The sequence below is a fragment of the Onychostruthus taczanowskii genome, unplaced genomic scaffold, assembly GCF_017590055.1.
Source record: "Onychostruthus taczanowskii isolate IOZ18803 unplaced genomic scaffold, ASM1759005v1 scaffold83, whole genome shotgun sequence".
Taxonomy (NCBI): Eukaryota; Metazoa; Chordata; class Aves; order Passeriformes; family Passeridae; genus Onychostruthus; species Onychostruthus taczanowskii.
In genome coordinates, this window is record NW_024506221.1 from 262,572 (window position 1) to 288,740 (window position 26,169).

The window sequence follows — 26,169 nt, forward strand, 5'->3', positions numbered from 1 at the left end:
GATGTTTATTTTGATTATGCAAAATACTTTGTTTGTATGTATGCAGTGTTTGCTTGGTTAGTATATAGGCAATATATCTATATCACTTTTTTTTAAACCACAAATATAGATCTTAAAATAAGTATTTTAAGAACTTGTAGTCCATTTTCTTTTATGAAAATACAGAATAGTTTTGGGCTTTGTAGTACATAGCTGTACTATTTTTGTGATGAATTTATTGATTATAATCAGTCCATCAGTTACACTTTGATTTTTTTCTGTTCAGCTTAGGTAGAGAGGAAAGCATTAAAGAATTCTCCTCACACTCCCTGTAACTTTGTCACTTCACTCTTACGGGTTTTTCTTATGCTTACTGTAGGGGTTATGGTAAAGGTTATGTAGTGATCAGGTGGAGAAGCCCATTAGCAAACTTGTAGTAGCTCTAGGATTAGATTTTCAAAAATCATGAGGCTGTTTAAGTTAAGATGTGGAAGATTTATTACAACATTAAGACCCTGTTCAACTTTGTTATGTAAGATTTAAAAAATAAAGTTGCTGATTAGTTTTTTACATGCCTCATGTTTTTTCTTTGAATTTTCATTAAAGATTTTCCATGTTGAAGATGTAATTGAAGTAACTGGCTATGTTCTGGAGAAGGACTCAGAATACTGTCAGAAGTTCTTGGAGGAGGAGGAGGAAGTAACAATAAATGTTACCATTAAAGGAGGAAACACTATGAAGCACCAGGTGAAACAGGCATTTTTAGTTTTGTGTTGGAACGTTTTGGGGGTTTTTATTATTTAATCATTTTGGTTCCTTTGAATATATTGTGGTTGGATTGTAGAATACCAAGTGAATATTTGATATTCAGTTTGTAAAAAACAGACAGAGTGGCACTCCTACTAATATTTGTAAATGTTTCACCCTTTTGATTGTTGGTCCAACTCCTATACAGCTGTCTTGATTTTGCTGTATCTGACATTGAGGCCTCTTGTAGATTACCAGCTCTGAATGTATAAGCAGCAGCAGGGAAACATTTATTTTTTTTTTTCTGAAGAATTCTCCTACATAGTGAACTTAACAACAGAAGAGAAAAGGCCTTATCCTTCTTAGCTAAAAAGCTCCCAAGATCCTCCAACTTGGCATGCCAAATGAGATGATTTACCTGAGATTGTTATATAGACCTCATTAGTTTAACAGGTTATGGTTAATCTTCAGGTACTCTGCAGTGACAGCTGAATGTGCTTTTGGATCAAAACTCTTGAAGGGGAAATTCTATCAGTGCCATCTGATTTTGGCAGCTTAGGCTATTCATCTAGACTATGTATTTTGGGAAGATACCTGTCTACTCCCGACTTGCTTTGCAATTTGAAAATTTACCTTGCTACGATTGAGCACTTATACATATGTTGAAAAATAGTCTGGTGCTCTGCTGATTGTTTTCCTTCAGGACAGAAGGATATGTGGTGTCAAGCTTCCTTAAGCATATCTAATAACAATGAAGTAGTTTACAATAGTGCCACTTAATTCAGAAACTATGCAATGTATGTAAAATGTCTGGAAAAAAATGAAATGTATGTCTCTCTTGCTAACTTCTTTTTTCCTGTACCAGAACACTGCAGGAGTTGCCACCTAGTTCATTCTTAATTTTCCTTGCAAGCATTAGTTGAGAAAGGTGAAGTGAGGGAGAGGGAAAAGGTGAAACTTGTTTTTTGAAAGAAGAGTATACATCTTGTTATCCCAGTTTGAACTGATAGCAGTTGAATGCCAGATATGGACCTTGGGACTGTTTACCTTGGACAGACTTTAATTTTTACCTTTTTTTTTAATCTGGAATGTCATTTAACAGTTGTAGATACTTCTACATTATGTAAGTGGTTGTGATTCAATCTAACTCACACAGGTTTTGTTGGGAAGTTAGTTAAATTTCTCTTATCCCAGTCTCTGTTTCAAGTGAATGGCAAATTCACCTTCTGCTCTCTTACGTTCTTCTGAAATACTAAGAATGTGATTTTTTTTCTGCTTATTCTTGTTTTTTAGGAATATGTCCCAATCCAGTCTGGATCTGGTATCGATTTGGCTCCTTACTTTACGAAGTATAGCAGTCGTACACAGCAGGCTATCTTGTATATGAACCCTTACAAGATCAACCTTGAACTTATTTTGGAGTTGCTTGCATACTTAGGTACTTCTAGTCCCACTTCTTAAGAAGTTTATATACTTGGGGTTGTCCTTTGGATCTATTTTCCACTGCTTTCTACTAATAATGAAGTACTTGACTTCATTCTTATAGGAAATATCCTAAGAAACATGAACCACAGGGCCTAGCATTTGTTCCTGTTGTTCTGTGAAACTGTTTGCAATGCATGTTTGTTTTACCTATATGCTTGTGCTGTTATTTTGCAGATAGAAGTCCCCAGTTCAAGAATATTGAAGGTGCTGTGCTGATCTTTTTACCAGGCCTAGCTCATATCCAACAGCTGTATGATCTCATTTCAACGGACAGAAGATTTAACTTGCATGACAGGTAATGCAGATATTTTTTACGAAGTTACAACCCAACAAACATATTCATTAAGGTTTGCTATTCTTGCAAAAGGCAAGTGAGAGTTACACCTCTGAGCTATTTGTACTACAAATGTACTTTTACTACAATGCAAATGTACTTTTGCTGCTATAGTCTAAAAGTTATACAAGCAAAAATGACAGATACTTTGGAATGCTATGATACATTTTCTTTTATTACTTTCTATTTTATTCTTCAACAAATTCATGTAATCAAAAGCGCTTGACTACTTCTTTTCCGCTTCTTAGGGTATGGAAGCTGCCATACCTGGGATACAGATTTCTGTGGCTTACTGTTTACATGGAAGTGACTACTTCCTGAGAAGAGCTCCAGAGCATCTGGATCTGCCAAGAGAAATGGCCTAGGGTTGTAGTGACAGACAATTTCAAAAATTTTTTTTTTTGGGTAACTAAAACTTAGCAACACATCTGCATAAAAGGAGCAATTGCAGTCAAATGCTAAATATTTGTTGATGGACTAAGATGTAAAGGTCTGGAAGAGAAGGAAAGTACCAGTCTCTGTGGTGGTCTTATCTCTGAAGGCCTCTATTGCTCAAAGTTACACATATTTGTAATGGTCCTTTTCTTGGAAGCACAGCTTAAAGAACTTGGGTTTACAAACAGCTAGCTCCCTTTATTGCTAGACTGTTATTGTCAAGTAACCAGCAGTTCTGCAGTATTACTGTTTTTCTTGCATTTTTACTGAATGGGAGAACATCCCTATTAATTAATTAGGTTATTTTTTCTAGCTACTGTAATAAAACAATTAAGCAGACTTTTATACCTAATCATACAATGTTTTACTCTTTCAATTGTCTGTTCTTCTCCAAATGTTGTCATTATACTGGTCTTATAATTTTACTCCATGTTATTTGATAAGTGTGTATTTATTATTACAATTTCTTGTTCCAGGCACAGATTGATAGCTTTGCATTCTGTTCTTTCAACTCAAGATCAAGCAGCTGCATTTACAATACCTCCTCTTGGTATTAGAAAGGTAATATTTACAAAGTTCACAAGTGAAAAGAGAAGTTTTCTGTGGGTGCAACTCTGAATTGTTAGCATACAGAATTACACAACAATTAGGTGTTCCTAGAATTTCCTCTCTGCAAAGAAACAATTCTAATTCGGTGGTTTGTAATGGGTAGAAGGTAATATGCTGTGAAAATATTGACAGTATTGGACAAATTCTTAAACCTAAAATTTTTCTGTGATCTTCCTTAATTTTTACTTACTTCTATTTTGACTATTGTTAACCAGTAACTATGGCTTTTATCTTGGAAAAATACTATTTTATTTACTGCCAAACTATGTAATGAAATGTTGATCAATTTTGGCAAATACTAAACAGTAATATTGATGGATTATTCAGCAAAATGTGAATGTGAAATTATTTCTTAGCTTTTAATTTCTCTTCTTGGGGAAAACTAGACCATTTTCCAAGTCATGTTGCTTTTAATTATATGTCAGATTATTTAAGTAAACATTTCTGGGTAAAAAAAAATTAACCAGACTTAGTCCATAATAGTGATTTAAAGGTTGAAACCTGCTACTCATTCCAGTTCTTCTATTTATGTGATGTTACTCTTTGCAGATTGTTTTGGCAACCAATATAGCAGAGACAGGTATCACAATACCAGATGTTGTCTTTGTAATTGATACTGGGAGAACAAAAGAAAATAGGTGAGAGTTTGATTTTCATCAGTCACGCTGTGGTTACTGTAAATATTTGGAGGATAGAGCTGCAAGGACTTTGTAGTATCCTTATTAACTTAGAGCAATCCTTTTTGTAATTTTCCCTATTAATTAGAGTTCTGGATGCAGAAATGTGCTGAGCTCATTTAAAAGCTTGCAGTTTTGAGTACAGCTTTGGGGTGTATGTTGGGAGTTCCAAATCGTGAGAAGAGCAAGGGAAGTTCATAGATGATAAATATAATGTATGGATAATTATGATTAAGTACTGTTTTAAAAATGAAGAAAGTTGTTTTGCTATCTCAGTTTTTCAAAGTTCTTTTTCTTCACTTTAAATGTAAAAATCCCTACACAATGTGTTAGAATGATTCTGAATTGCCAAGGAGATGAAATAAAAAAGCTTTCATTTTCCAGTTTTTATACTTTCACTAGTGACTTGTATTCAAGGTATTATAATTTACAGTTCCTCCCAGATATGCTTGGTTTTCAAAACTAAATGTATTTTCAAAAATTGCTCATTAGATATATTGTCAATATGCTGGTGTTCAGATTATATATACATGAAAATTTCATTTCTGAAATCTGAATCTAAAATTTATAATGTTTAAGGTATCATGAAAGCAGTCAGATGAGTTCCCTGGAAGAGACCTTTGTTAGTAAAGCTAGTGCTCTGCAGCGGCAAGGAAGAGCTGGGCGTGTTAGGGATGGGTTCTGCTTCCGAATGTACACGAGAGACAGGTATTGTAAACTTAGCAAAATTCTGTAAATCACATAGATACCATATTTTTTTTCTGTGCAAGACCAAGAATTCTTGTTGAAATTCACTTTATTTACTGCAAATCAGAAAGATAAAACTGGAAAAAATTCAACCAAAACAAGAATTTGAGTATCATATGTTTAAAGTGTTAGAGCAGTCTTTCACACTTTTTCAAAAAGTTGATTTTATTCTTAATATTTCTGTAGTGTGTTTTTTAAAAAATATTCATAATTAAAGAAAAAGTGCAGCACAGGAAATTATAGAGCATCAATTTTTTACACCACCTGATTGGCTTACATCAAATGCGTGCAAACTGTACCTCCTGAACTTTGAATTTTTTATGAGACAAATCTGTAGGCTTCTGAGGAGGTAATCTCTATGTGTGAGATGGGGGTATTGCCAACTTAGTTTATGTTACTCCAGTGGAATAACCTTTTTCCTGCTTCTGTGAAAACCTAAAGTGACTTTCAGCTGAGAAACAATTAAGGTTAAAGTCTTTTGGTATAATCAATTAAGTGTGCCTTTTAGTCCCCTAAAAGACTTTTCAGTTTGAAAGCATTTTACAGACTTGTTTTGAAAATTCGGGTTTCCTGCCTTTCTCTCTCTAAAACTTGTTTTCCAAGCCACAGCACATACCTTAATTCAAAGTATGCATAGCTTACCCATGCTACTCCCTTCCCTGCCCCTCAAGAGAAAAACTGCAAAGAATGACCATGTAAAAACCGGATTTACAAGTTTAATTCAAAGATTTCATTGAAAATACATGTTTTTGTGGTTTTGTGATGTTGCAGGTTTGAAAGCTTCATGGAGTATTCTGTTCCAGAAATACTGCGTGTGCCTTTGGAGGAATTATGCCTTCATATTATGGTACGGGTTTTGGTTTTAGAATTGCTGACCTTGTGTGGTGGGTTGACCATGACTGGATGCTGGGTGGCCCCGGAGCTCCTCTATTACTCTCCACCTCAGGTGGATGGGGAGAGAATATAACAAAAGACTCATAGCTAGAGATGAGAACACAAACAGATGACTCACCAGTTACTGTCGCAGGCAAAACAGATTTGATTTGTGGAAATCAATTGAATTCATGACCAACTAAGTCAGAGTAGGTTAATGAGAAGTAAAAACCACCCCTCCCTCTTTCCTGGCCTAACTTTATTTCCCAGTTCCCTACCTCCTGTCCTCCATCAGCACAGGGAGATGGGGAATGGTAGTTTTGGTCAGTTTATCACAGATTTCTGCTGCTGCTTCCTCCTCAGAGAATGGAGGATTCTTTCTTCTGCTCGATCCTGGGCTGCCTTCCACTGGAGACAGTCCTTTAGAAGCTTCTGCAGTGTGAATCCTTCCCACAGGTTGCAGTTTTTCATTAACTGCTCCAGCATGGATCCCCCTCAGGGTCCTAAGTTCTGCCAGCAAACCTGCTGCAGTGTGGGCTCCTCTCATCATGGTGCCACAGGTCCTGCCAGGAGCCCACTCCAACGTGAGCTCTCCACAGGGTCACAGCCTCCTTCAGACATCTGCCTGCTTGAGTGTGGGCTCCACCATGGGCCTCCGTGACCTGCAGGAGGACAGCCTTCCTCACCGTGGGCTGTAGCAGCTGAAGAACCTCCTCCCCTACTTTGTTCACTGATTTTGTGTCTTCAGAGTTGTTCTCGCCTCCTCTTCTTTGGCTGCAATTTGTTTCTGTGCAGTAATTTCTCCGGAAGCGTGATCACCATCACTGATTGGCTCAGCCTTGGCCAGTGGGTCTGCTCTGGAGCTACCTGGCATTGGCTAGATGTAGGGAAAGCTGTTCTCAGCTTCTCACCAAACTCACCCATGCAGCCCCTGCTGCCTAAACCTGGCAACACAAGCCCAGTACACCTTGTTAGCTAAAAATACTGTGCATGCCTCTGGAGGAATTATGCCTTCATACTATTGCTTGTTTTGGAATTATTTGCCCTGGTAGCTGTAAAGGTTTGTTACTACAGACCTAATCTAATGCAATTACTTAGTGGGGCTTCTCATACTGGTCAGGGAGTAATTCAGCATTTGATTGCTGTAAAATATGAGCATGATGTTCAGAGAATAGTGATTATGAATATGATTCCAGATTGCCTTAGAGCTTTACAATTTTAAACTCTGTTAGTAGCCTTCTAATTGATTTATTTTTAAGGGAGGAATTCCATTACCTCTCACCATGTCTTAAGTGAGTAGGATGTGCATGAGAAATCTAGCAACCTGAGAAATTAGTGCTGGGTTGAACTGCAGCCCATCAGGACTGAGAGTCCCCTGCTCATCAGTGATCACTGGTAACACACTTCTCTGAACAGTGGTCATGCCATATGAAGCCCTTCCAAACAAGTTTTGTTAGCCTAATATGAGGCATGTCAGCCTTCCAGGAAGCAAGATGCTTGTTTGATGGGGAGGGAATGTGAACTTTTGATGCAAGATCAGCTTTCCAGTTTTGTGTGTAGCTGTTAGAGAACTTAATAATAAATTTCTTTTATTGAAATATATGTCCTTTTCCTTCGCAGAAATGCAGTCTTGGATCTCCTGAAGATTTTCTTTCCAGAGCATTAGATCCACCACAGCAGCAAGTAATTGGTAATGCAATGAATCTTTTGAGGAAGATTGGTGCTTGTCAGTTAAACGAGCCCAAGCTGACTCCACTGGGCCAGCACCTTGCAGCCCTTCCTGTTAATGTAAAGATTGGCAAAATGCTTATATTTGGTGCTATATTTGGCTGCTTGGATCCTGTGGTGAGTGAAAAAAATATTTTTTTAAAGTATAGAAATTGTTAATTCTTAACAATTTATCTGATTTCTTGTAATGTGGTATTTTGAAAAGGTGATGCAAGTTAAAATGTTTTCTGTAGGGTGAGGGCACCCCGACATCATGGAGAGGAATAATATAAGTGTTTGTGGTTGGACTCAATGATCTTTAAGGTCTTTTCCAATTCAAATTAGTACTATGCTTCTAAACTCCTAAGTACTCTCCAAAGTGGATAATCAGGCTTGGTCTCCAGTTTTTTTGCCTCAGTCATCAATGGCAACCGCTTTTATGGCAGTCAGGTGAAGTCCCAGGTGACTGGGAAAGGGGAAACATTGTATCCATCTTATTTTTAAAAAAGTAGAAAAGAGGGGCCTTGGGAGCTACCAAACTGTCAGGTTCAATTCTGTATTTGGGAAGATGATGGAACAGATCCTTCTAGAAATATGGTGTGGCACTTGGAGGACAGGAAGGCAATTCAAGACACCAGCATGAGCTTAACCAAGGGCAGGTCCTGCTAGACCAACCTGGTGGCCTTCTGTGCTGGAGAGACCACATCAGTGGACAAGGGAAAGGCTACATACTCATTTATCTGGATTTCTGCAATGCCTTTACCATGGTCCACCACCTGATTTGGATTCAGAGGGTGAACTATTAGATGGATAAGAAAGTAGTTGGACAGTCCCATCCAGAGGCTCATGGTCAAGGGCTCGGTGTCCCGTTGGACATTAGTGACAAGTGGCACCCTCAGTGGTCGTGTTGGGAGCAGAGTTACTAAATATCTTCATCACTGACATAAGGCAAAGGGATCAAGTGCACTCTCAGGAAATTTGCAGAAGCTGAGTGGTGTTCTTGACATATCTGAAGGATGGGATGTCATCTGAAGGGACCTGGAGAAGTGGGCAGATGTGGAGCTCACAAGGCCAAGCGCTGGTGCTGCGCCAGGGTCAGGACTACCCCAGATATCAGCATGTGCTGGGGATGAACAGATCCAGAGCAGCCCTGCCCAGGAAGACTCAGGGGTGCTGGTGAGTGAGAGGCTGGACATGACCCAGCCATGAGCACTCACATCCCAGAGAGCCAAACGTGTCCTGGGCTGCATCCAGAGCAGTGTGGGCAGCAGGGGAGGGAGGGGATTCTTCCCTCTGTTGTGCTTTCATGAGACCCCACCTGCAGTGCTGGATCCAGCTCTGGTAGCCCCAACACAAGAAGGATGTGGACCTGTTGAAGTGAGTCCAGAGTTTATCACAAAGATGATCAGAGAGGAGAATTGGAGTACCTCTTCTTTGAGGAGACTGAGAGAATTGGGGTTGTTCAGCATGGAGAAAAGGCTTCAGCATGACCTAATTGCAGCTTTTCAGTATCTGAAGGGCATTGAAGAGGAACTTCTTAAAGGGGCACATGGTAACAGGACAAGAGGGGAATGGGTTTGAGCTGAAAGAGCATTTGGTTTGATTTGATATTAGGAAGAAATTATTTACTATCAGGGTGGTGAGACACTGGCACAGGTTGCCCAGAGAAGTTGTGGATGTCCCATTGCTAGAAGTGTTCAAGGCTGGATTGGGTGGGGCTTTGAGCAACCTAGTTTAGGGGAAGATGTCCCTGCCTAAAGCAGGGGTTTGAAACTAGATTAAGGTCCCTTGCAAACTAAGCCCATAATTCTAAGATAATGATAAAAGAAAATTTCAGGCTAATTGTTTTATAAATCTGTAAGCTTATAACAAAATACTTCTAAGTGATGTGTACTGAAAAATTGCAGGCAACTTTGGCTGCTGTTATGACAGAAAAATCCCCATTTACTACACCTATTGGTCGAAAAGATGAAGCAGATCTTGCAAAATCATCTCTAGCTATGGCAGTTTCAGACCATATTACAATCTACAATGCTTATCTGGGGTAAGTGATGGTTCTCCTATGCTCATAACTAGTAGCAGATAACACATAATGCAGTTATGTAAAGAATCCTTAATATCTCTTGAACTTTCACTTGGAGCTTTCATTTAAAGTTTTTTTCTGTTCAGAGTAAGACCAGAAAAACAGATTGCCCAGTACTGTAACACAAATGGATAGTTTGCTTAGTGTTTTGTTCTTCAATACCTTTTTAACGATGCCTGCACACATACAGGGGTTTACTTGTGTCAGTTTATCCTGGTGTTTAAAGTGTTTTGTTTGCTGTTTGTGGTATTTTGACCAGAATATTTTGTATTTGATAAAGCACATATCTATAAAATGACATATAGGCTTTTTTCCTCTTTAGGGTATTACCACTAAGTCTGAATTTTGTTTTGACTGTCAAGGGAGACAGCAATGTGTGGGGGTTGAGAGTGAATCACCTTATATTTTTGTTAGTATCTGTCAAATCTATATTACAGACATGTTCTTTGGAGTATCCTTAGACAAGCAGAATTCATCTTCATTAATACAACTTACTTTAGAGTGGAGAATGCCTGCCAAAACATGTTTTTCTTTTTTAACATAGTGCATCTTCACTGTTACAGTCTTGATGGGTTTCTTGCTGCAATAAACACTGTTTTTTCCTTAGGTGGAAAAGGGCCCGACAAGAAGGGGGGTATCGTGCTGAAATGACTTATTGCAGAAGGAATTTCCTTAATAGGACTTCACTGTTAACTCTGGAGGTAAAACTTACCATTATGCTGTGTACTCATAAGTTACTTTTTAAAATTTCCCTCTGAAAATGTTGTTCCCTTTTAAAGAGATGACAAGATAAAAGCAAGTGGAATTTAGGGACTGATGAAATGCACACTTCCAGTCAAGGTAGCTGTGTCTGTATTTGAGTTTTGGATATGCGCACTTTAGTAAACAGCTTTGTAGTCAACTGCTATTGGAGAAGCTAGGCCTTACTTTCCTCAGAGAATCACAACTTCATGAATTAAAATATTTATATTATTCTTAATATCAAATAACATATCTGTTAACAGTTAATTTGAAAGATGAGCCACAAACATACATGAATGGTGTCTTATTTTTGGTGCGAAAATGTTTTAATTGATCTTTCCTTTTAAGTTTGAGTGACTGAGTACTTCTAAGCAGAACTGGATCTTTGATGCAAATGTATCTTTTCATTTTAACAGCAGGTAGAGATTTAGTATTTGCAGAATATACATTTCCATATGTTTAATCCTATATTCCAGATATCAGATTGTTATAAATAATGTTTTTTACCATAGAAATAGCTAGGATTCCAATGTGGCTGCAGTAAATACAAGTGATTATTCTAGTAAGGGAATAGAGAGCATGAATAATTCAGATGAAGTGTAATTTCCTGCTGTTGGAGTATGTAACTTTTTAAATTCAAAACTTAACTGATACCATCCTAATTTCAGGATGTGAAGCAAGAACTCATAAGGGTGGTCAGAGCAGCAGGGTTTACAGCACCTTCAACACAATGTGGATGGGATGGACGTGGAGCCACACAGTCCCTGTCTCTCAGTGAAATAGCTCTTCTTAAAGCTGTGTTGACTGCAGGGCTGTATGACAACATAGGAAAAATACTATATACAAAGTCTGTGGATATTACAGAGAAGCTGGCTTGCACGGTAGAAACTGCTCAGGGTAAAGCTCAAGTTCATCCCTCTTCTGTAAATCGAGACTTGCAGACATATGGATGGCTGCTTTACCAGGAGAAGGTAAGTTGAAGATAGTGAATGTAGCTAGTAGTTTGTGTAAAGGTGGAGTTGTGGCTCTAGTATACTTCAAATTAGTGTATGTTATTTCATATCTAATTGTTTTATGTTTAAGAGCCTTATTATCTAATGATCCTAAAGTCCATAAAAGTGAGTCAACTGAGTGCTGAAGAAAAAGAAGGCCAAGCTGAAGATCATGAACAAATCTGTTCAGGGTGAAGCTGGTAGCTATAAATGGAAGGCATTTTCTGTATAGCATTTAACTTCATAGTATCATTGATTTTTTAAATACAGTCTTGTTGATTTTAATAGCACTTTACACACTGATATGTAATAGTAACTTTTCAAAGTCTGCTTTGTTTCTGTTCTGAGGTTTTGAAACTTGGTACTAACATACACCAGTAATAAAACAAAAGAGCCAATTCTGTAAAGGACAGCTAAACTCCCTAATGAGTTGCAATTTTTTTTAACTTGTTTCCCCTTCTATGGAAAATCTTGTCACCTAAATTTTGCTAAATTTAAGTGTTTGTATTTAGTTATACTTCTGGTACAACAAAAGTTTGACAGTTGTTTAATGGCCAAATTTACTGTGGAGAAGCAGGAAGTATTAGACTTTTTAATGCATATAAAGTGATAGTATTTTTTGAGAGTTGAAAATATTTCCTGACCCCCAAGAACATCATAGTGTGATGACAAGACAGCAGCTAAGGTAGGTAAGTTATTCCATGAAGAGTGGGACAAACTAAGCCTGCACTTTTGTATGAACATGCACTCTTTTTATGTCCATTCTTCCCACTAAACTCATTCCACCCCATTCTGTCTTTATTCGAGATGTTCCAAAACCAGAAGCAGCACATGCTGAGCCCCATACTTCATGCAGTGTGTGTCTGTGTGTACCACATTTATGCACGTAGATAAACTGATAAAACAGATCCCAAGAAGAATGTGGAATGAAAGAGCTTTGCCTGCCTTCTGCTTCAGTAGTGTTACTACTTTTAGCGTTGCTTCTGTGAATGCTGCTAGGTTAATGTTATGTCTCTATTTGAGCATTAAGAAGTTAACTGTGGCTTTAGCTAACTTCTAGCATATATGCCTATCACTTAAAGTGAGTTATTTTATGTGATGTAAGGTAGAAAAATAGCTATTGATTGTTTGCAATAACTTCTTTTGGTTGCATCTTGAAAAAGGAAAAGTGTATTTCTTGCTTGTAGAAGTAGCAATCAAATTTAGTGTTGTAGAATGTTATGTTGTTTGGGATTTTTTTGTTGCTGTTTTTAATTGTTCGTGTTTGTTTATATGCAGGTGAGGTATGCCAAGGTGTATTTGAGAGAAACTACTTTAATATCCCCCTTTCCCATTTTGCTTTTTGGTGGGGATATAGAAGTCCAACATCGTGAGCGTCTCTTGACAGTTGATGGTTGGATCCATTTTCAGGTGCATTGAAGTTATAACTAAACTACCTTTTGTGACTCCATGAGCTTTCATATTACCTAGTTGATATATTAGCTTGATTTGGACCACTGTATATGGGAGATGGGGACAAGAGGGGGAAGAAAGGTGGAGAGAATTTAAGGTAATGATGGGAAATTTTATATACATGTATTGAAATCTTAATAAATCACACTCAAAAGAATAGACTTGTCATACGTGGTGTGCAACAAATCAGTTCCCACTCTCTTCAAGAAGAAAGTGTTCTTTCAGAAAAGGTATTGAAAATGGATGCAGACTAAACCTTTTTTTAATAGGGCTTGTACTAAAAGTAGAGGAGTGTACTGTTTTTATGACCTTTTCTTATAATTTTGCAAACTTGTAACTACGTATTTATCTTTAGCACACTACTGTTATACTGTTATACTGTTCTGTAATGCAGACAGAATTGTTTGGAAAAAAGATCCAAATTGTAAAATAGCTGCTTACATGGGTTAGGGGTGTTTGGTTTTATTGATTAGATTTTTTTCCTTTTTGCATGTGTAAGTTTTACTTGGAAACTGAGAGCACTTTCCTAGCACATTTTTGCAGACAAAATAGTTGTCATGAAAAGATCCTGTGTAAATTCTGATAAATGGCAAGTTTTGCTATCCAGGCAGCTACATGGTTACAATTTTCTGTGCTCCTTCTATGCTCTGAGCCTTGTGCTACTCTCAAAGACAACTGTAAGCAGCAAAGCAATTTTTTGCAGTCTGTTGATCCAAGTAAGCAGTCATCTAATTTAATTCACTGATTATCATGAACAGGGAATTTTATCAAGCAGGTCCCTTGTGGGTTTGTTAGACTTTTTTTTTCTGGTCCCTGCATGGCTACAGTTGTGTAGTTGCTGGGCTAATCACATCTTACAGAGTGTTTCAGAATTTCTACTTTTCTACTGAGACACTAAGCAAAATACCTTACATTTTGTGCTTCTGCTGTAGCAGCTACTTGTTGTACCAAAGGCAGCATATAAATTAAATAAAGATTGAAACAGGGAGGAAAGGATAAAATTAAATATTTTTGGGAGGGGGTTCTGTTTTAGGTATCCAAATTCATAGTGAGATCTAGAAAAGGCTTGTGATTGCCTCTTCAGGAGGCCTGGCAGACCTCCCAAGAGGCAGTAGCTGTTTTATTTCAGGTGTAGGTGTAATTTGAACTTTGTTACCTGGGTGGGGGGGGTAAAAAGGCAGTTAATTGGGCAGCTTCTTGGTGAAGTAATAATTTCCCCTTATGCTGCTTGTGTGGGGAACATGTTCCAAGTTACCCTTCTCAGCTGCTGTTCTTCAGGCTTTGATACTGGAACAACTGGTGCCTAAAGCTAAGGCATAATGTAAGCAAAGTCATTTAATGAATGTCCTACCCATCATGATTATCATTACCATTAAAAATCACGTATGTGCATCATGTTTGCAGGAATCTTGATATGAACTCTTTTTTTATATCTAGGGTAATATTTTGATCTATATTTTGGTGTGAAGTGTCTGCTGATTAAATGTTTGTCTTTTCTTTATAGGCTCCTGTTAAGATAGCAGTAATTTTCAAACAGCTGAGAGTTCTCATTGAATCTGTTTTGAAGAAGAAGCTTGAAAATCCTAAAATGTCACTTGAAGGTAACTTATTGCTGGCATTACTCTTTGTTAAATGGACCTTGCAGCAAAACTGAGGAATCATTAGTACACCGCGTCCTCACACAGTAGTATGTGTGACATGAAAGTTGCATTAAGAGGCATCCAGAAAGTCATTACTAACCCTGCATATATTGTGTGGCTCGCCCCAGATGTACAAAGATCTGCACAACTGCCATTTTAAAGACTTCCATGGTAACAGCATTCAAGGTGGTAGTAATGGTGAGGCAAGCATCTCAAAATGAAATTGAGATTGTGTGGAGAATCCTAGGCATAGATGATTTGTAAGTGTTATGCAAGTTGTCTCAAAACCTAGGTTAACCAATGACATGTTGGTTCCCAAATGTAAGGGATAGCAGAGCACCATTTAAAATTTGGACACTGGATATTCAGGAGCGTATTGTAGGTGGGGAAGAAAGGGGAGTTCCTGTATGCTGATGTGTCTGGAGTTAACAACACAACTTTCCCAATCTCTTTTGTGGAATACTGAAATGGTCATCAGCAGTTCATAGAATAATTTTATGATGATGTTCTGTGTACATACTGTTTGTCCTTTTGCTTGCTAAGTGGTAATCACTTGTTCTGCTTTAGATTCTAGCATAGCCTAAAACATTAAAATTTTCAGTTGTTGACAGCTAGACTTCTCTTATGATTTTTGGAATTTTGAGAATCAGTTTTTAAGCTTGCTCTTTTTCATATGCTGTGGTTTTGTTGTGTTCTAGATGACAAGGTCTTATACATCATCAAAGAGCTGATAAAAACAGAAGACGGTAACTGAAATCAGAAATCAGCAACAGATCAGAGCTTCATTGCAGGGGAAATACGCACTCCGTTAATTGGAAATTAATTTAAATTCTTAGTATGGTTGATACCAGCCATGATGGGGATAGACTGCATGATTTTGCATAGGATCAGACTTTCTTTTTATCATTTTGAAGATGAACATTGGATATGTTTAGCCTTTACACTATATTTGGTGCCATTTGTCATGACTCTAAGAATGATAACTCCAAGCAGCTTTTTCAAAATATGAACTGTTCACAGCCATTTCTCTTTTTTTAACTTGATGTGCTAATCATACCATCAAGTACAGTGTGTACTGATGATTCAGTCCTGAATCTCAGTTGAGTAGAATTCCATATATGCAAATGGAAGGCAAATGTTTCTCATATGGGTTTCCTAAGTGCTGATTTTTTTTAAAACTGTTAATTTACAGTATTAAACCAAGACATCTTAGAGTAGTCTTAATTTTACTCTGATTTACATTGAGAAGATGCTCTACAAGCCTCTCTAAAATGATGGTATGGACTGCTGTGAATGGGTGCTCAGTGAGATGTGGACCAGCAGCTCCTCCCAAAGAAGAGGATGTGCCTCTTCTCACAGTTGTTCCTCCCTGTTTACCCTGATTCTTGTGACTCCTGCAACTGTACTATATTTTGCTCTCCCTTTTTTGTATGTCAAGTTTTGCATAGTTCTCCAGGCACCCTTCAGGAGATGATCATGTGTTTTTTGTCCTCTTATTGATCAAAATTCACATTGACCCTCTTCAAGGAAATACCAGAGAAGCTCCTAGTGGGAGCTTCCAGTGGCAGTTCTCTCCTACCCTACTTGCTCACAATGACTGGATATCTGTGTGATCCTTTGTTTCTTGTTTCTTCAATACTGAATAATCCTTAACTTAATGAATCAGATGGTCTCACATTCTACCCATCCACACTTTTCTAATTATGAAGTGCAATTTTAGATTGCCAACTTAGCTTTCAAGAGTAAGGAATATATTGGTGGGGAGGATTTGCCATTAAATAGTTGCAGTCAAATAGGAACTGTCTTCACAGACAGAAGCACAGTGTAGATGAGAACTTTTGTTTAATCTGAAAAATAAAGATTTTATACAGCAGAAGTTAATCGTGTACAGAAAGGGCACTCAGGAAATTGAATTCATAAAAATGCAAAATATATGGAGCCTATCCATTTAGATTATCACAGTGGAACTGTTATTACTGTCCAGCTTGTGCACGTTAGCTTACACCAATGCTGGAAGAGGAAAGCTGTTCGCTAACAGCTCTGAAGGAACAGGGATCATATCTGTTATTCTTTTATGCTTTATGATAATGTAGTGGTAGTCCTGATTTCAGAGGAGACAGGAAGTGACTTTTGGTGGTTTTTTACAGCACCGTTTAGGCAAGGAAGCATTTGAACAGGAAGTTGTGATCTTAGACCCTAAAAGCTCAACTTTGCCTTCAGTATTCCCACACTGAAATCAAAACTTGCAAATTATGTTCATTGAAGATGTAAACTAAATCTGTACCCTAAACAAATTTCCTAGGGTTTGTTTTAGTTGAGATGTTTTATTTGTATTCTTTGGAAACACAAAGTAGAAAAATATTTCAATAATTCAGTTATTAGCAAGCTGTTCTTTATTTTGGGTTTGAATTTTGCAAATGAGTTGTTGGTCTTAAATGGTTAAATCCTAGGAAAAGTGTGAATTGTGTTTGAGCTCTCCCTTATTCAGCTGTGATGAATAAGAGGTTTTTTTCCATTTATAGGTGGTAATGTTGAAATTCAGAGTTATTCTTTGTGTTTCTCTAGCATGCTGTTCTTTGTAATCTTCTAAATAAATAACTTAAATAAATTAAGGGGATATAGTGTAATAACTGGGCAATTGCACGATCTTCTGTGTTAACAAGTTTTCTGTAAAACAAATTAAGGAGGTCACACTGTGGTGTACAGACAAGCACAGTTATCTTTAAATAAAACTTAAAAAAAAACCCCAAAACCCAAGAAAGAAAAGAAAAAAAAACAAAAAAACAAAAAAACAAAAAAGCCAAACAAACAAAAAAAGAAAAAAAAAACACCAAAAAAAAAAAAAAACAACCCAGATGCTACACTGGCTTTCTGCTTCTGCAGTATACTTTTGTGCCTGTACTCTTTTGGGTGGATGAACTTTCTCTTTTGCTATTTATTTAATAAAGACTTCTGTTAACACTTCTGTGTTGCTTTTCTCAAAGCATTTGTCAGACACAAGACCATTCATTGTCTCTGGATTTTGTCACCATTATCTCAACTGTGGTCGTCAATGTGGGTTTGTTTTTTTTACCTTGGAGAGGAGTTCCTGCTCCTGCCATTCACACTGTGGGATTCCCACCTCCTCCCCTGTTTTCTTTCTGTATCGTTGGCTTCTTGAAGTTCTTGTTTCCTACTGCCATCTTTCCCAGTGCTTAACCCAGAAGAAGTTTTCTTTCTGCAGGTCTTTCCACATATATAGGACACTATAAATGGGTGGTTGGAGTGCAGGACTGTTTTAAGTTCCCTCTATTCAGCTGTTTAATATAGTGCCTCATCACATAAATAGTCCATGGATGAAAGTGTAACTGAAACCCAGATTGTATCGTGAGCTCCAGCATTCCTAGTTCTTTCCCTTGTTGTCCCGTGCTGTTTCTGGTGACCTGCACTGGAAGTGTTACTTACAGGCAGTGATCGGTAACTGTAAAGCTTACGACGTTCTGAGCTGAACCGCTGGGAGCTGGAGAGACGCCTGCGTTGGTAATGGCAAAATCCACGCAGCAGCTTCAGCTGGCCACATTCGTGGGTTTACGGCACTGCTGTCTGGCTTGCTCTCTGTGCCGCGCGAGAGCGAGGAGCCCGTGGTCGGGAGGTCCCACCACAGCCTTTTTGCCCGAGGGCAAACGGCAGAGAAGAGACAGACGTTTCGGTGGCTCGGATTTTGTTTTGGAGACGGTGGTCCCCTGAGTGCCCCGACGACGGGACGGGCGGGGCGGGGTGCTCGGGAGGCGGGCGGTGACAGCTTTGGCGGCCACCACTCCGCTCAAATAGCCAGTGCCGCCACCGGAGCGGACCTGGCACGGCCGCCCACCCCATGGTGACGGCGGCGAGCGGGCGGTGCGGCGGCACTCCGGAGCGTCGGGGGCCCGGCGGCTCCCCTGGGGGCTGCCCGCGGCGCCCGGCAAGGCGGCGGTGCCTGGGGACGAGGACGGCGGCGGCGGCGGGGGAGAACGCGCAGGATCTGCAGGCTTTCCGCGACTACGGGGAGAGCTGGTACCGCTCCCGCAAGGGGCTGGAGAGCCGCTTCCAGCCGCGGGAGCCGCTCGCCCGGCAGCCGCAGGTGGGGGTAGCGGGGCCGGCGGCGGGGAGTGGGCGGGAGACCCCGAGTCGGCCCCGCCTGATCCCCACTGCCGGTGCCGTAGGTGACGGCAGAGGCGCGCTGCAAGCTGGTCAGCTGGCTCATCCCCGTGCACCGGCATTTCGGGCTCTCCTTGGAGGCACTCTGCCTGGCCGTTAACATCCTCGACCGCTTTCTCGCCACTACCCCAGTGGCCGCAGACTGCTTCCAGCTCCTGGGGGTAACAGCACTGCTCATCGCCTGCAAACAGGTAGGGGCGGCCGCGGGCCCCGGGTGCCCCGCCACCGGGGGTGGCGGCCCGCTGAGGCCAGTCTGAGGGGGACACAGACAGGCCGGGCTCCGCGCCAGCTCCTCTGCACTGCTTCCCGGCGGCAGCGTCCTCACTCCTGTGCCCACCCGCAGGTGGAGGTGCACCCTCCTAGCGTGAAAGAGCTCCTCGCCCTCTGTTGCGATGCCTTCACCCGCCAGCAGCTCCGCAACCTGGAGTGCATCGTCCTGCATCGCCTGGACTTCGACCTGGCGGCGCCCACCGTCAGCTTCTTCCTGGAGCACTTCAGCCAGGTGCGGCTGGAGACTCGGGGGGCCGACGCGGGGGAGGCGGCGGACGCCCGGAGCTTGGCGGCGGGCGTCACGGAGCTCAGCTTGGCTGACTATGCCTTCACCAAATACGCGCCCTCTCTGCTGGCCGCCAGCAGCCTGGGGCTTGCGGACCGGCTCCTGAGCCACCGCAGCCCCCTGGACCTGCGAATCAGCGGCTATCCGCAAGAGCTCCTACGGGACTGCATGGACCAGCTTCAGCTCCTGGTGTCTCTGAACGGGCGGTCCCTGTCTCTCCTCCTGCCCTCGGAGGTGGCCCAGAAGTGCCCCTGGCTTGGGGATGACCGCTGACAGGGGGTGGTGGTGGAGAGGGCACTGGTTCGGCCTTTGTGCTCCACAGAGTCGGTGCAGTCTGATCCATTGAGCCTTAGTGTCATTGGAGCTTAAAAATTAGATGGCGTTTTGCAAACGATTTTATGTGTCATGTCATCTGCACTGTCCCTTTGCTGTATTTTTTTTAAGTCCAGCATGTAAATAATTTACTGAATCTCACATACTGTGTTATTTAATTGGAGGGTGGTCCATGAAGATAGCATTGTAAGGACCAAACGAATGTTGAGTAAACTCTTTTTTGCTTGTTATCTCTATACGTTTATTGGCTGGTGGTATGCAGATGCAGCTGGGAGAGGAAACACATTGGCACATAACGAATTCACCCTGTCAGTTAACTCAATCCCCCACAAAATAAACATGCCCAATAGTGTCATTCCCTGTGATGCCTATATAACTTGAGTCAGAGTTACAAGATCTTGAGTTATAAGATATACATCTTGAGTTATAAGATATATAAGATACCAATATAACCCGAATCATAACTTTCTATACAATGTAATAGCCAGTATACAGTTAACTAGTTGCTTAATGCTTAAATAAACAGAAACATGCCAGGTGAATAGTTTCAAAAATAGACAGGTATAGCTATATTGGGAAGCAGCAGGGTGTACTAATTAGTAATTAGCAAATGTAAAGCAAATTAGCCACAAAATTAAGAATTTAGACTGGTTAGATCCAGAAAGACCAAGGAACACCATAATTGTGCATGCTCCGAAGATAAAGTTGAAAAGTTCAGATGTGAGGAACACCTTAAGTCTTCATTGAAGAAGACCTCCCAGACCACTTAAACTGGGGAAGCACAAGCATAGTACAGTAGAACAATTTATATCCATGAGATAACATTATATAAATCAGTTCAGGTGCATATATGATGATGTTATAATGACGTAGCAATATTAAGCAATACTTACTGCATAAATAGACCGCAGCACTTGACAAGGGTGGGTGAGTTAGGTAAAGAAATCCCCCTCACCTCCAGTGCTGGAATAAAAAAACACCTGCTCTATAGCCAGTCTATGGGGTTTTATTTCACCCGTTTCAAACTGCCTCCCGCTGGCTTGGTCATGGCTCGAGGAAAAAATAGATACACTGACATAAATGTAGGAAAACACAGTGCGGGATAATAACAACAGCTGGGTTTGTTTGTTTGTTTAGTTTTCTGGCAGGTCTCTAATCCAGATGCACGCTCCTGAGCAGGTTGGCACATTCAAAGGCAGAAAACAGTCATAGCGTTGTAAAATATTTCATTTTCTTCATTTGTATCTGTGCACGAAAGTAGTGTTAAAAGACCTCATAGACGCCTGGAGCTGCCCTAGGGAGGGCTCACCTTTCAGCGCAGGGGGGACCCGGACGCCGGGCGGCGCTCCGAGTCCTGCCTGCCGTCAGGTGATGAGGCAGAACGAAACCTTGTCCACGCTGCTGTTACAAAAAATACCTACAAGACCGCCACGGTGGAATAAAGGGCAGCTCAATCTCCGCCAACCCCGTCGGTGATTTCAGCTGCACATGCCGTATCAGCGAGTGGGACTCTCTGCCTGTGCTAGGGTGTGTGCTAGGGTGCCTGGGCTCTCCCGATGTGCGGATCGGTATATTCAAGATGCCATGGACGTGGTTTTTTCTCCACATAACACTCTCCCCACAGGGCCCCCCATGTCCCCCGTGGCTTTCGACGCAGACGGACCCTATCCCTTAGAGAGATTTAACAAACACCATAAAACCAGCCCAGCCCTCAAGCTGAAGCCCGCACCGCGCGGCAGCGACCCGCGGGGGTGAGCGCGGCGCCGAGCTTCTGCGGGGGACGGGCGGCCGTGGTGGCGGGCCCTGCAGCGCCTATCCTCGCAATTCCCTCTGGGGCAGCCCCCTCGGCCCGCCCAGGCTCCGCAGGCGCGCGGAAGGGTTCCGCGGGCGCGGGAGCCGGCGGCCCGGCCCGGGGCGGCGGCGGCGCGGGGCGGAGGGCGCCCGCCGGCACCGGAGCTGGAGCCGAGGCCGAGGCCGGGGCCGGGGCGCCAGCATGGAGCAGGGCGGCCGCCGCCGAGCCTTCGGCAGTATCTGCCCCAACACAGTCCAGGGCCCTCCTGCCCGCCTAGCCAAGAAGCCGGCCCGGCCCGGCGGGGACACGGCGTGGACGCCCCCGGCCGCCCCGAGCCCCCGAGCTCCCCCGCCCCGCCCGCGCCGCAGCGCTGCCTCGCCGGCCGCCGCCGCGCCCGCCCTGGGTGAGTCAGCCTGCAGCGAACAGCCTTAGCCCCCCCAGGCGTGTACCCTTCCCTGTTCCTCCTTCTGCGCCCCTCTGATGTCCCCTACTGTGCTCCCCAGCCGTGACACCCCACGCCTTACCCTCCACCGTGTTCCCCCAGCCATGACTCCTCTCCATGAACCCCACTGTATCATTCCTGGTGCCTCTGCACCCTGTTTCCCAGCCTTGCATTACCTGGCCATGCACATCAAAGATGTTCCCCAGCCATGCTTCTCATTTTGCCGTTCTCCTTTTGCTATGTCCACCCCTTCCCATGCTACTCACCTTTGTCTCTGACTGTCCCCAGTGCTCAGCACCATCAACTGGCAGGATTTGGCAGCCTCTGCCCCCATCCTTCCCACCACCCCAGCTGGCCCTGTGACCCTGGAGCAGGTAAACCTACTGTTCAGAACAGCCTAGGCTGCACTTGGCACCTGAAGGGGTAGCTCTCTCAAGAAGGTGGACGCTGGCAACTCCCCTAGCCTCAAGTTTCCCACCTGTGAAATGGGCACAGCAGAGGACAGCATCTTGTCCCATGCGTCAGATGCAAGTGGCAAGGGGATGGTGCCTGGATGTGCTGGAACTGTGATAAGGCACTGAGCACAGGCAGTGGACACTGTCAAAACAGTATGGGCAGTGGAGTGGGCAGGTCTGAGCCCTGGGCCCTGCTCACTGGATCATTTCCTTCACCCCTGCCAGGGTCCCTGCTTCCAGGATGGGCCGGAGTTTGATTTCCAGGAATTCAGGCATACTGTCGGTGATTTTATATCTGGCAAGTAGATATTTTTCCTTACCTGAGCCAAATATACCTGTGTGTGCACATCTGCAGTCATGCTGCATTCAGTCTCCTCTTTTTTTTTTGCTTTGCTTTTGGAATTTTGGATGCCCACTCACTGCATGTTTGTCCCACCATGGGACCGTCTGTGGGGTAGTTCCTGTTCACTCCCCTAGAGATCTGAGCTGTCACTGAGCTTTCTCCCACAGGAGACAAATTAAATCCAAACAGATTCAGGGTGCACAGCTGTCACAGTAGAGTAAAAGCATTTCAGAGGGACAAGTCCAGAGGGGACATCCAGAGGGATATTTAAAACCAGAATGGTGTGCTGGGGCTGGGGGGAGCAGACATTAATGCCTCCACTTAACACTAGTGGCTATTCCTTCCAGATGTATCCAGCTTAATGTCGCCACCACTGGACTGTACTGACTATGATTTCTCACTTGGTGAGGAGGTGGGTTTTAGCCCCTGCACCCCGCAGCTGCAGAGCAGTGCACTGGTGCAGGTTTCCCCACAGAACCTGTCTTCCCCTGAGCCGTGCTGGAGGGACCTGGCAGACCAGCACCAGAAAGCACTGGGAGATGCCCTGGAAGAAAACAGCCAGGTAGGGACCCCCAAAGCCCTCCCCAGTCTACGCTGTGTTCTGTTGCATCCTGTTGAGGCAACTGCAGGGCCATGGCCTGCAGCATCCCCTGGCTCCTGGATGATGTGGCTGTCTCAACCACCGCTTTCCACATTTGTCCTTTGTAGTTGCAGGAGACCCTCACACAGAGGCAGGAAGAGCTGCTGACACTGCGGGAGAACAACGTGCAGCTGAAGGAGCTGGCAAGTCAGGCCAGGCAGCTGGCGGCTGTTCTTGACGTGAGTGCTGCTCACCACCCGGCCTGTCTGCCCCACTGCCCAGCTTGTCCCTGGGGGACAGTGTGATGTCGGGTGCAGGGGAAAATAGGGTGCAGGGTAAGGCAGCACAGGATGGGACAGGGCCTGGATGGTGGGAGATATGGAATGGGATTTTGCAGTGTGGGACTCTGGGAGTTGTGTCGTGCAGGACAGGGTGGTATGGGTTGGACGGTGTGGGGCAGGGCAACATGGATTGGTACGGTGTGGGGTAAAGCAGTATGGGGTGGAGCAGGGCCGTGGGGGGTGGGGCTCAGCGTGGTACGGTTCGGGGCAGCACAGGGAGGTGTGGGAGGGGGCCGTGCGGTGTGGGATGGAGCAGCGGAGCACAGTGTGGTGCGAAACAGGACGGGGCTGTGCGGTGCAGATCGCGGAACTCGCGCTCCCTCTCGCCGGCAGACGCTGATGCTCCCGCAAAGCGCCGACGGGACAGACCTTCCTCCTCTTCCTCCTCTTCCTCCTCTTCATCCTCTTCATCCTTTACCTCCTCCGCCCGCCGCTGCTGCGGCCGCCACCGCCGCTGCCCTGGCCGGGACCGGCCTGGAGGATGCGGAGGGCGTGGACGCCATGCTGCGGGCCGTGTCGGAGAAGTGTCGCGCCGCCCTGCGAAGCCTGGGGGGCAGCCCCCGGGGCAGCCCGGGACACAGCCCGGGAGGCAGCCCCACAGCCAAGCGCCCACGGCCGGGCCCGCGGCTGCACGGCGCCTTCCGCGGGCTGCGCACCGGCCGCGCCGCCCCGCGCCCGGTCGGCAGCGAGCTGGAGGGGAGCGGCAGCCTGCGGGCTGCGCTGGGGGAGGCGGGAGCCATCCGCACCCTGGCCTTCCCGCAGGGAAACGCCTTCACTCTCCGCACAGCCGCCGGCGGGCACCGCTTCCGATGGGTGCCGCGCTGAGCCCCCCGCCGCTCCGCGCACCCGTGTCCCGGGGCCTCTGCAGCCTGAGGCTGGCAGCGCACACCCGTCGGCACGCTCCCCGTTTTCTCTTGGAAAAGGGGTATTCTCCCTGCTGCCGGAGAAGCGACGGGCTGGCGCGGCAGAGGCACCGTGCCTCATCGAGGGTCCTGCGCCGCAGGCTTCGAACGCCGTGCCGCCGTGGCTCCTGGCCCGCAGCTTGCCATCAGCAGCTTGCTAATGAAAGTAGAAATTAAACGAAGATCTGCCCGGTTTTATCCAGAGGTTTTAAGTCAGCTGAGCAGACAAGTGTAGCTGACAGGACAGCGGCTGGGGTTGGCCAGTATGAAAGCAGAGTGATCGTCCCAGATGGTTAATCACGATGCAGCTGCTCTATCGTGGAATTTCACACCCACAATGTTTACAAAGTGCACTTGTATCATTCATGTGTGCAACTGTGTGTGTATATTTGCACTCATTATGATGATTAAATGGTGCTTAAAATCGCCGTTTTATTTGTACAGATTTACTGTGAACTTCATTTTGCATCAGATGTGCATATTTACTTTAATTAGAGCAGAGATAGCAGAAAGCATGTCTGACAGAATAGAATAAAACATGCTACTTTTAACATTAGTTAGTGGTACTAACTTATGTAAAGAGAAATGTAAAGAGTAGCAGATTAAAGGAGAAGATATATAGTGTGCTGCTAGAAATGTTTACAGCCTAACGCCATGACCATGTTGCATACCAAACACTTTTTGTCAGTGTGTATCTGTCTGTCTGATGATGCTCCTGTGAGTCTCACTGAGAAAGCTTTCATTTCACCCACTAGTTTGAAAGCTGAGCCACTAATAACACTCATGAAACAGTACCTGATATTTTTATATTTCTGCCGTGCACAAGTGACACACTGCTCCATCCAGGGTAGGGATTTTCTCCCTGTGAAGTTGTTGTTTTTTCAGCATTCATCTTTTCCAGTATCCTTGCATGGGTCTGTGCACATTAACAGTAGTCCAACTGTGACAGGCCTGTATGATAGTTAAGCTGACAGCACACAATCACCTCAGTGGATTTCCTAGGGGAATTGAAACCCTGCACATACTGTTGTGCTTTTGGCAAGCAGAGATGTATTTGGAAGGAGAGTGGTTGTTGTTGCCAGCACAACATGTAGTTGTACGGCTGCTAGGAGACTGCAAAAGTGGTCATTGAATATCTGAGGTCCTCGTGTCTGCAGCACTGATATTTTTCTAGCAGGAATGGTGCTGAAGCTCTTTCTGGGATGCTATGGGTTCAACCCTGGGATGACTTCAGAGACATTTACATTTTTGAGAGAGACCTTTACCAATTTGGCCAAAATCCTGTAAGAAAGCTCTGGTTTGACAGCAGACAGAAGAGACAAAACCTTTCTGTCTGCACCAATTCATCAGGAAATAAGTTAATAACAAAAGATAGCAGATAGATAGATAGATAGATAGGTAGATAGATAGATAGACAGACAGATAGATGTACAATTATGTAGTGCTCATAAGAATATTAATTCCTCAGAAGTGAAGTGACACACTAAAATTGTATACTTCTTGAAGGATGAAAAAATGAAATAACCACCCGGCTGGATTGTAATTATTGTTGATCTTACTGATACTTCAAGTGTTTTTAGAATAACAAATATGTTTTTACTCACTTTTTCAGTGAACTACTATGGCATTTCCACTAATTACTTTTAGTCATAGTTTTCTATGGTAAGAAGATCCTTGATTAATTTTGAGATGTAACCTAAAAGCAGTAGAAAATGATCACAAATGTACTTTTAAGTCTATTTAATTTG

The 26,169-nt window shown here is 43.3% G+C and overlaps 3 protein-coding genes across 4 annotated transcripts in view; all 3 read left to right on the plus strand.

Moving 5' to 3' along the window:
• Positions 1-17,462, plus strand: part of DHX29 (DExH-box helicase 29) — a 29,531-nt gene extending 12,069 nt beyond the window's left edge. For both annotated transcript variants that reach the window (XM_041424573.1, XM_041424574.1), the window contains 14 exons: positions 586-726; positions 2,020-2,164; positions 2,386-2,506; positions 3,457-3,541; positions 4,139-4,227; positions 4,846-4,974; positions 5,785-5,860; positions 7,507-7,731; positions 9,501-9,637; positions 10,284-10,377; positions 11,086-11,388; positions 12,688-12,819; positions 14,366-14,462; positions 15,200-17,462. In XM_041424573.1, the coding sequence (XP_041280507.1) occupies positions 586-726; positions 2,020-2,164; positions 2,386-2,506; positions 3,457-3,541; positions 4,139-4,227; positions 4,846-4,974; positions 5,785-5,860; positions 7,507-7,731; positions 9,501-9,637; positions 10,284-10,377; positions 11,086-11,388; positions 12,688-12,819; positions 14,366-14,462; positions 15,200-15,255 (1,830 nt within the window). In that variant the 3' untranslated portion in view covers positions 15,256-17,462. The remainder of the gene's footprint in view (positions 1-585; positions 727-2,019; positions 2,165-2,385; positions 2,507-3,456; positions 3,542-4,138; positions 4,228-4,845; positions 4,975-5,784; positions 5,861-7,506; positions 7,732-9,500; positions 9,638-10,283; positions 10,378-11,085; positions 11,389-12,687; positions 12,820-14,365; positions 14,463-15,199) is intronic.
• Positions 17,463-18,354: 892 nt separating this feature from the next.
• On the plus strand, positions 18,355-19,918 carry CCNO (cyclin O). Its single transcript, XM_041424585.1, has 3 exons — positions 18,355-18,600; positions 18,683-18,868; positions 19,021-19,918. The coding sequence occupies exons 1-3, from the start codon at positions 18,355-18,357 to the stop codon at positions 19,504-19,506; spliced, it is 918 nt and encodes a 305-aa protein (XP_041280519.1). The 3' UTR covers positions 19,507-19,918.
• Positions 19,919-22,119: 2,201 nt separating this feature from the next.
• Positions 22,120-25,024, plus strand: MCIDAS (multiciliate differentiation and DNA synthesis associated cell cycle protein). Its single transcript, XM_041424609.1, has 5 exons — positions 22,120-22,174; positions 22,481-22,553; positions 22,946-23,160; positions 23,307-23,417; positions 23,853-25,024. The coding sequence occupies exons 3-5, from the start codon at positions 22,960-22,962 to the stop codon at positions 24,342-24,344; spliced, it is 804 nt and encodes a 267-aa protein (XP_041280543.1). The 5' UTR covers positions 22,120-22,174; positions 22,481-22,553; positions 22,946-22,959; the 3' UTR covers positions 24,345-25,024.
• The last annotated feature ends 1,145 nt before the right edge of the window (positions 25,025-26,169 follow it).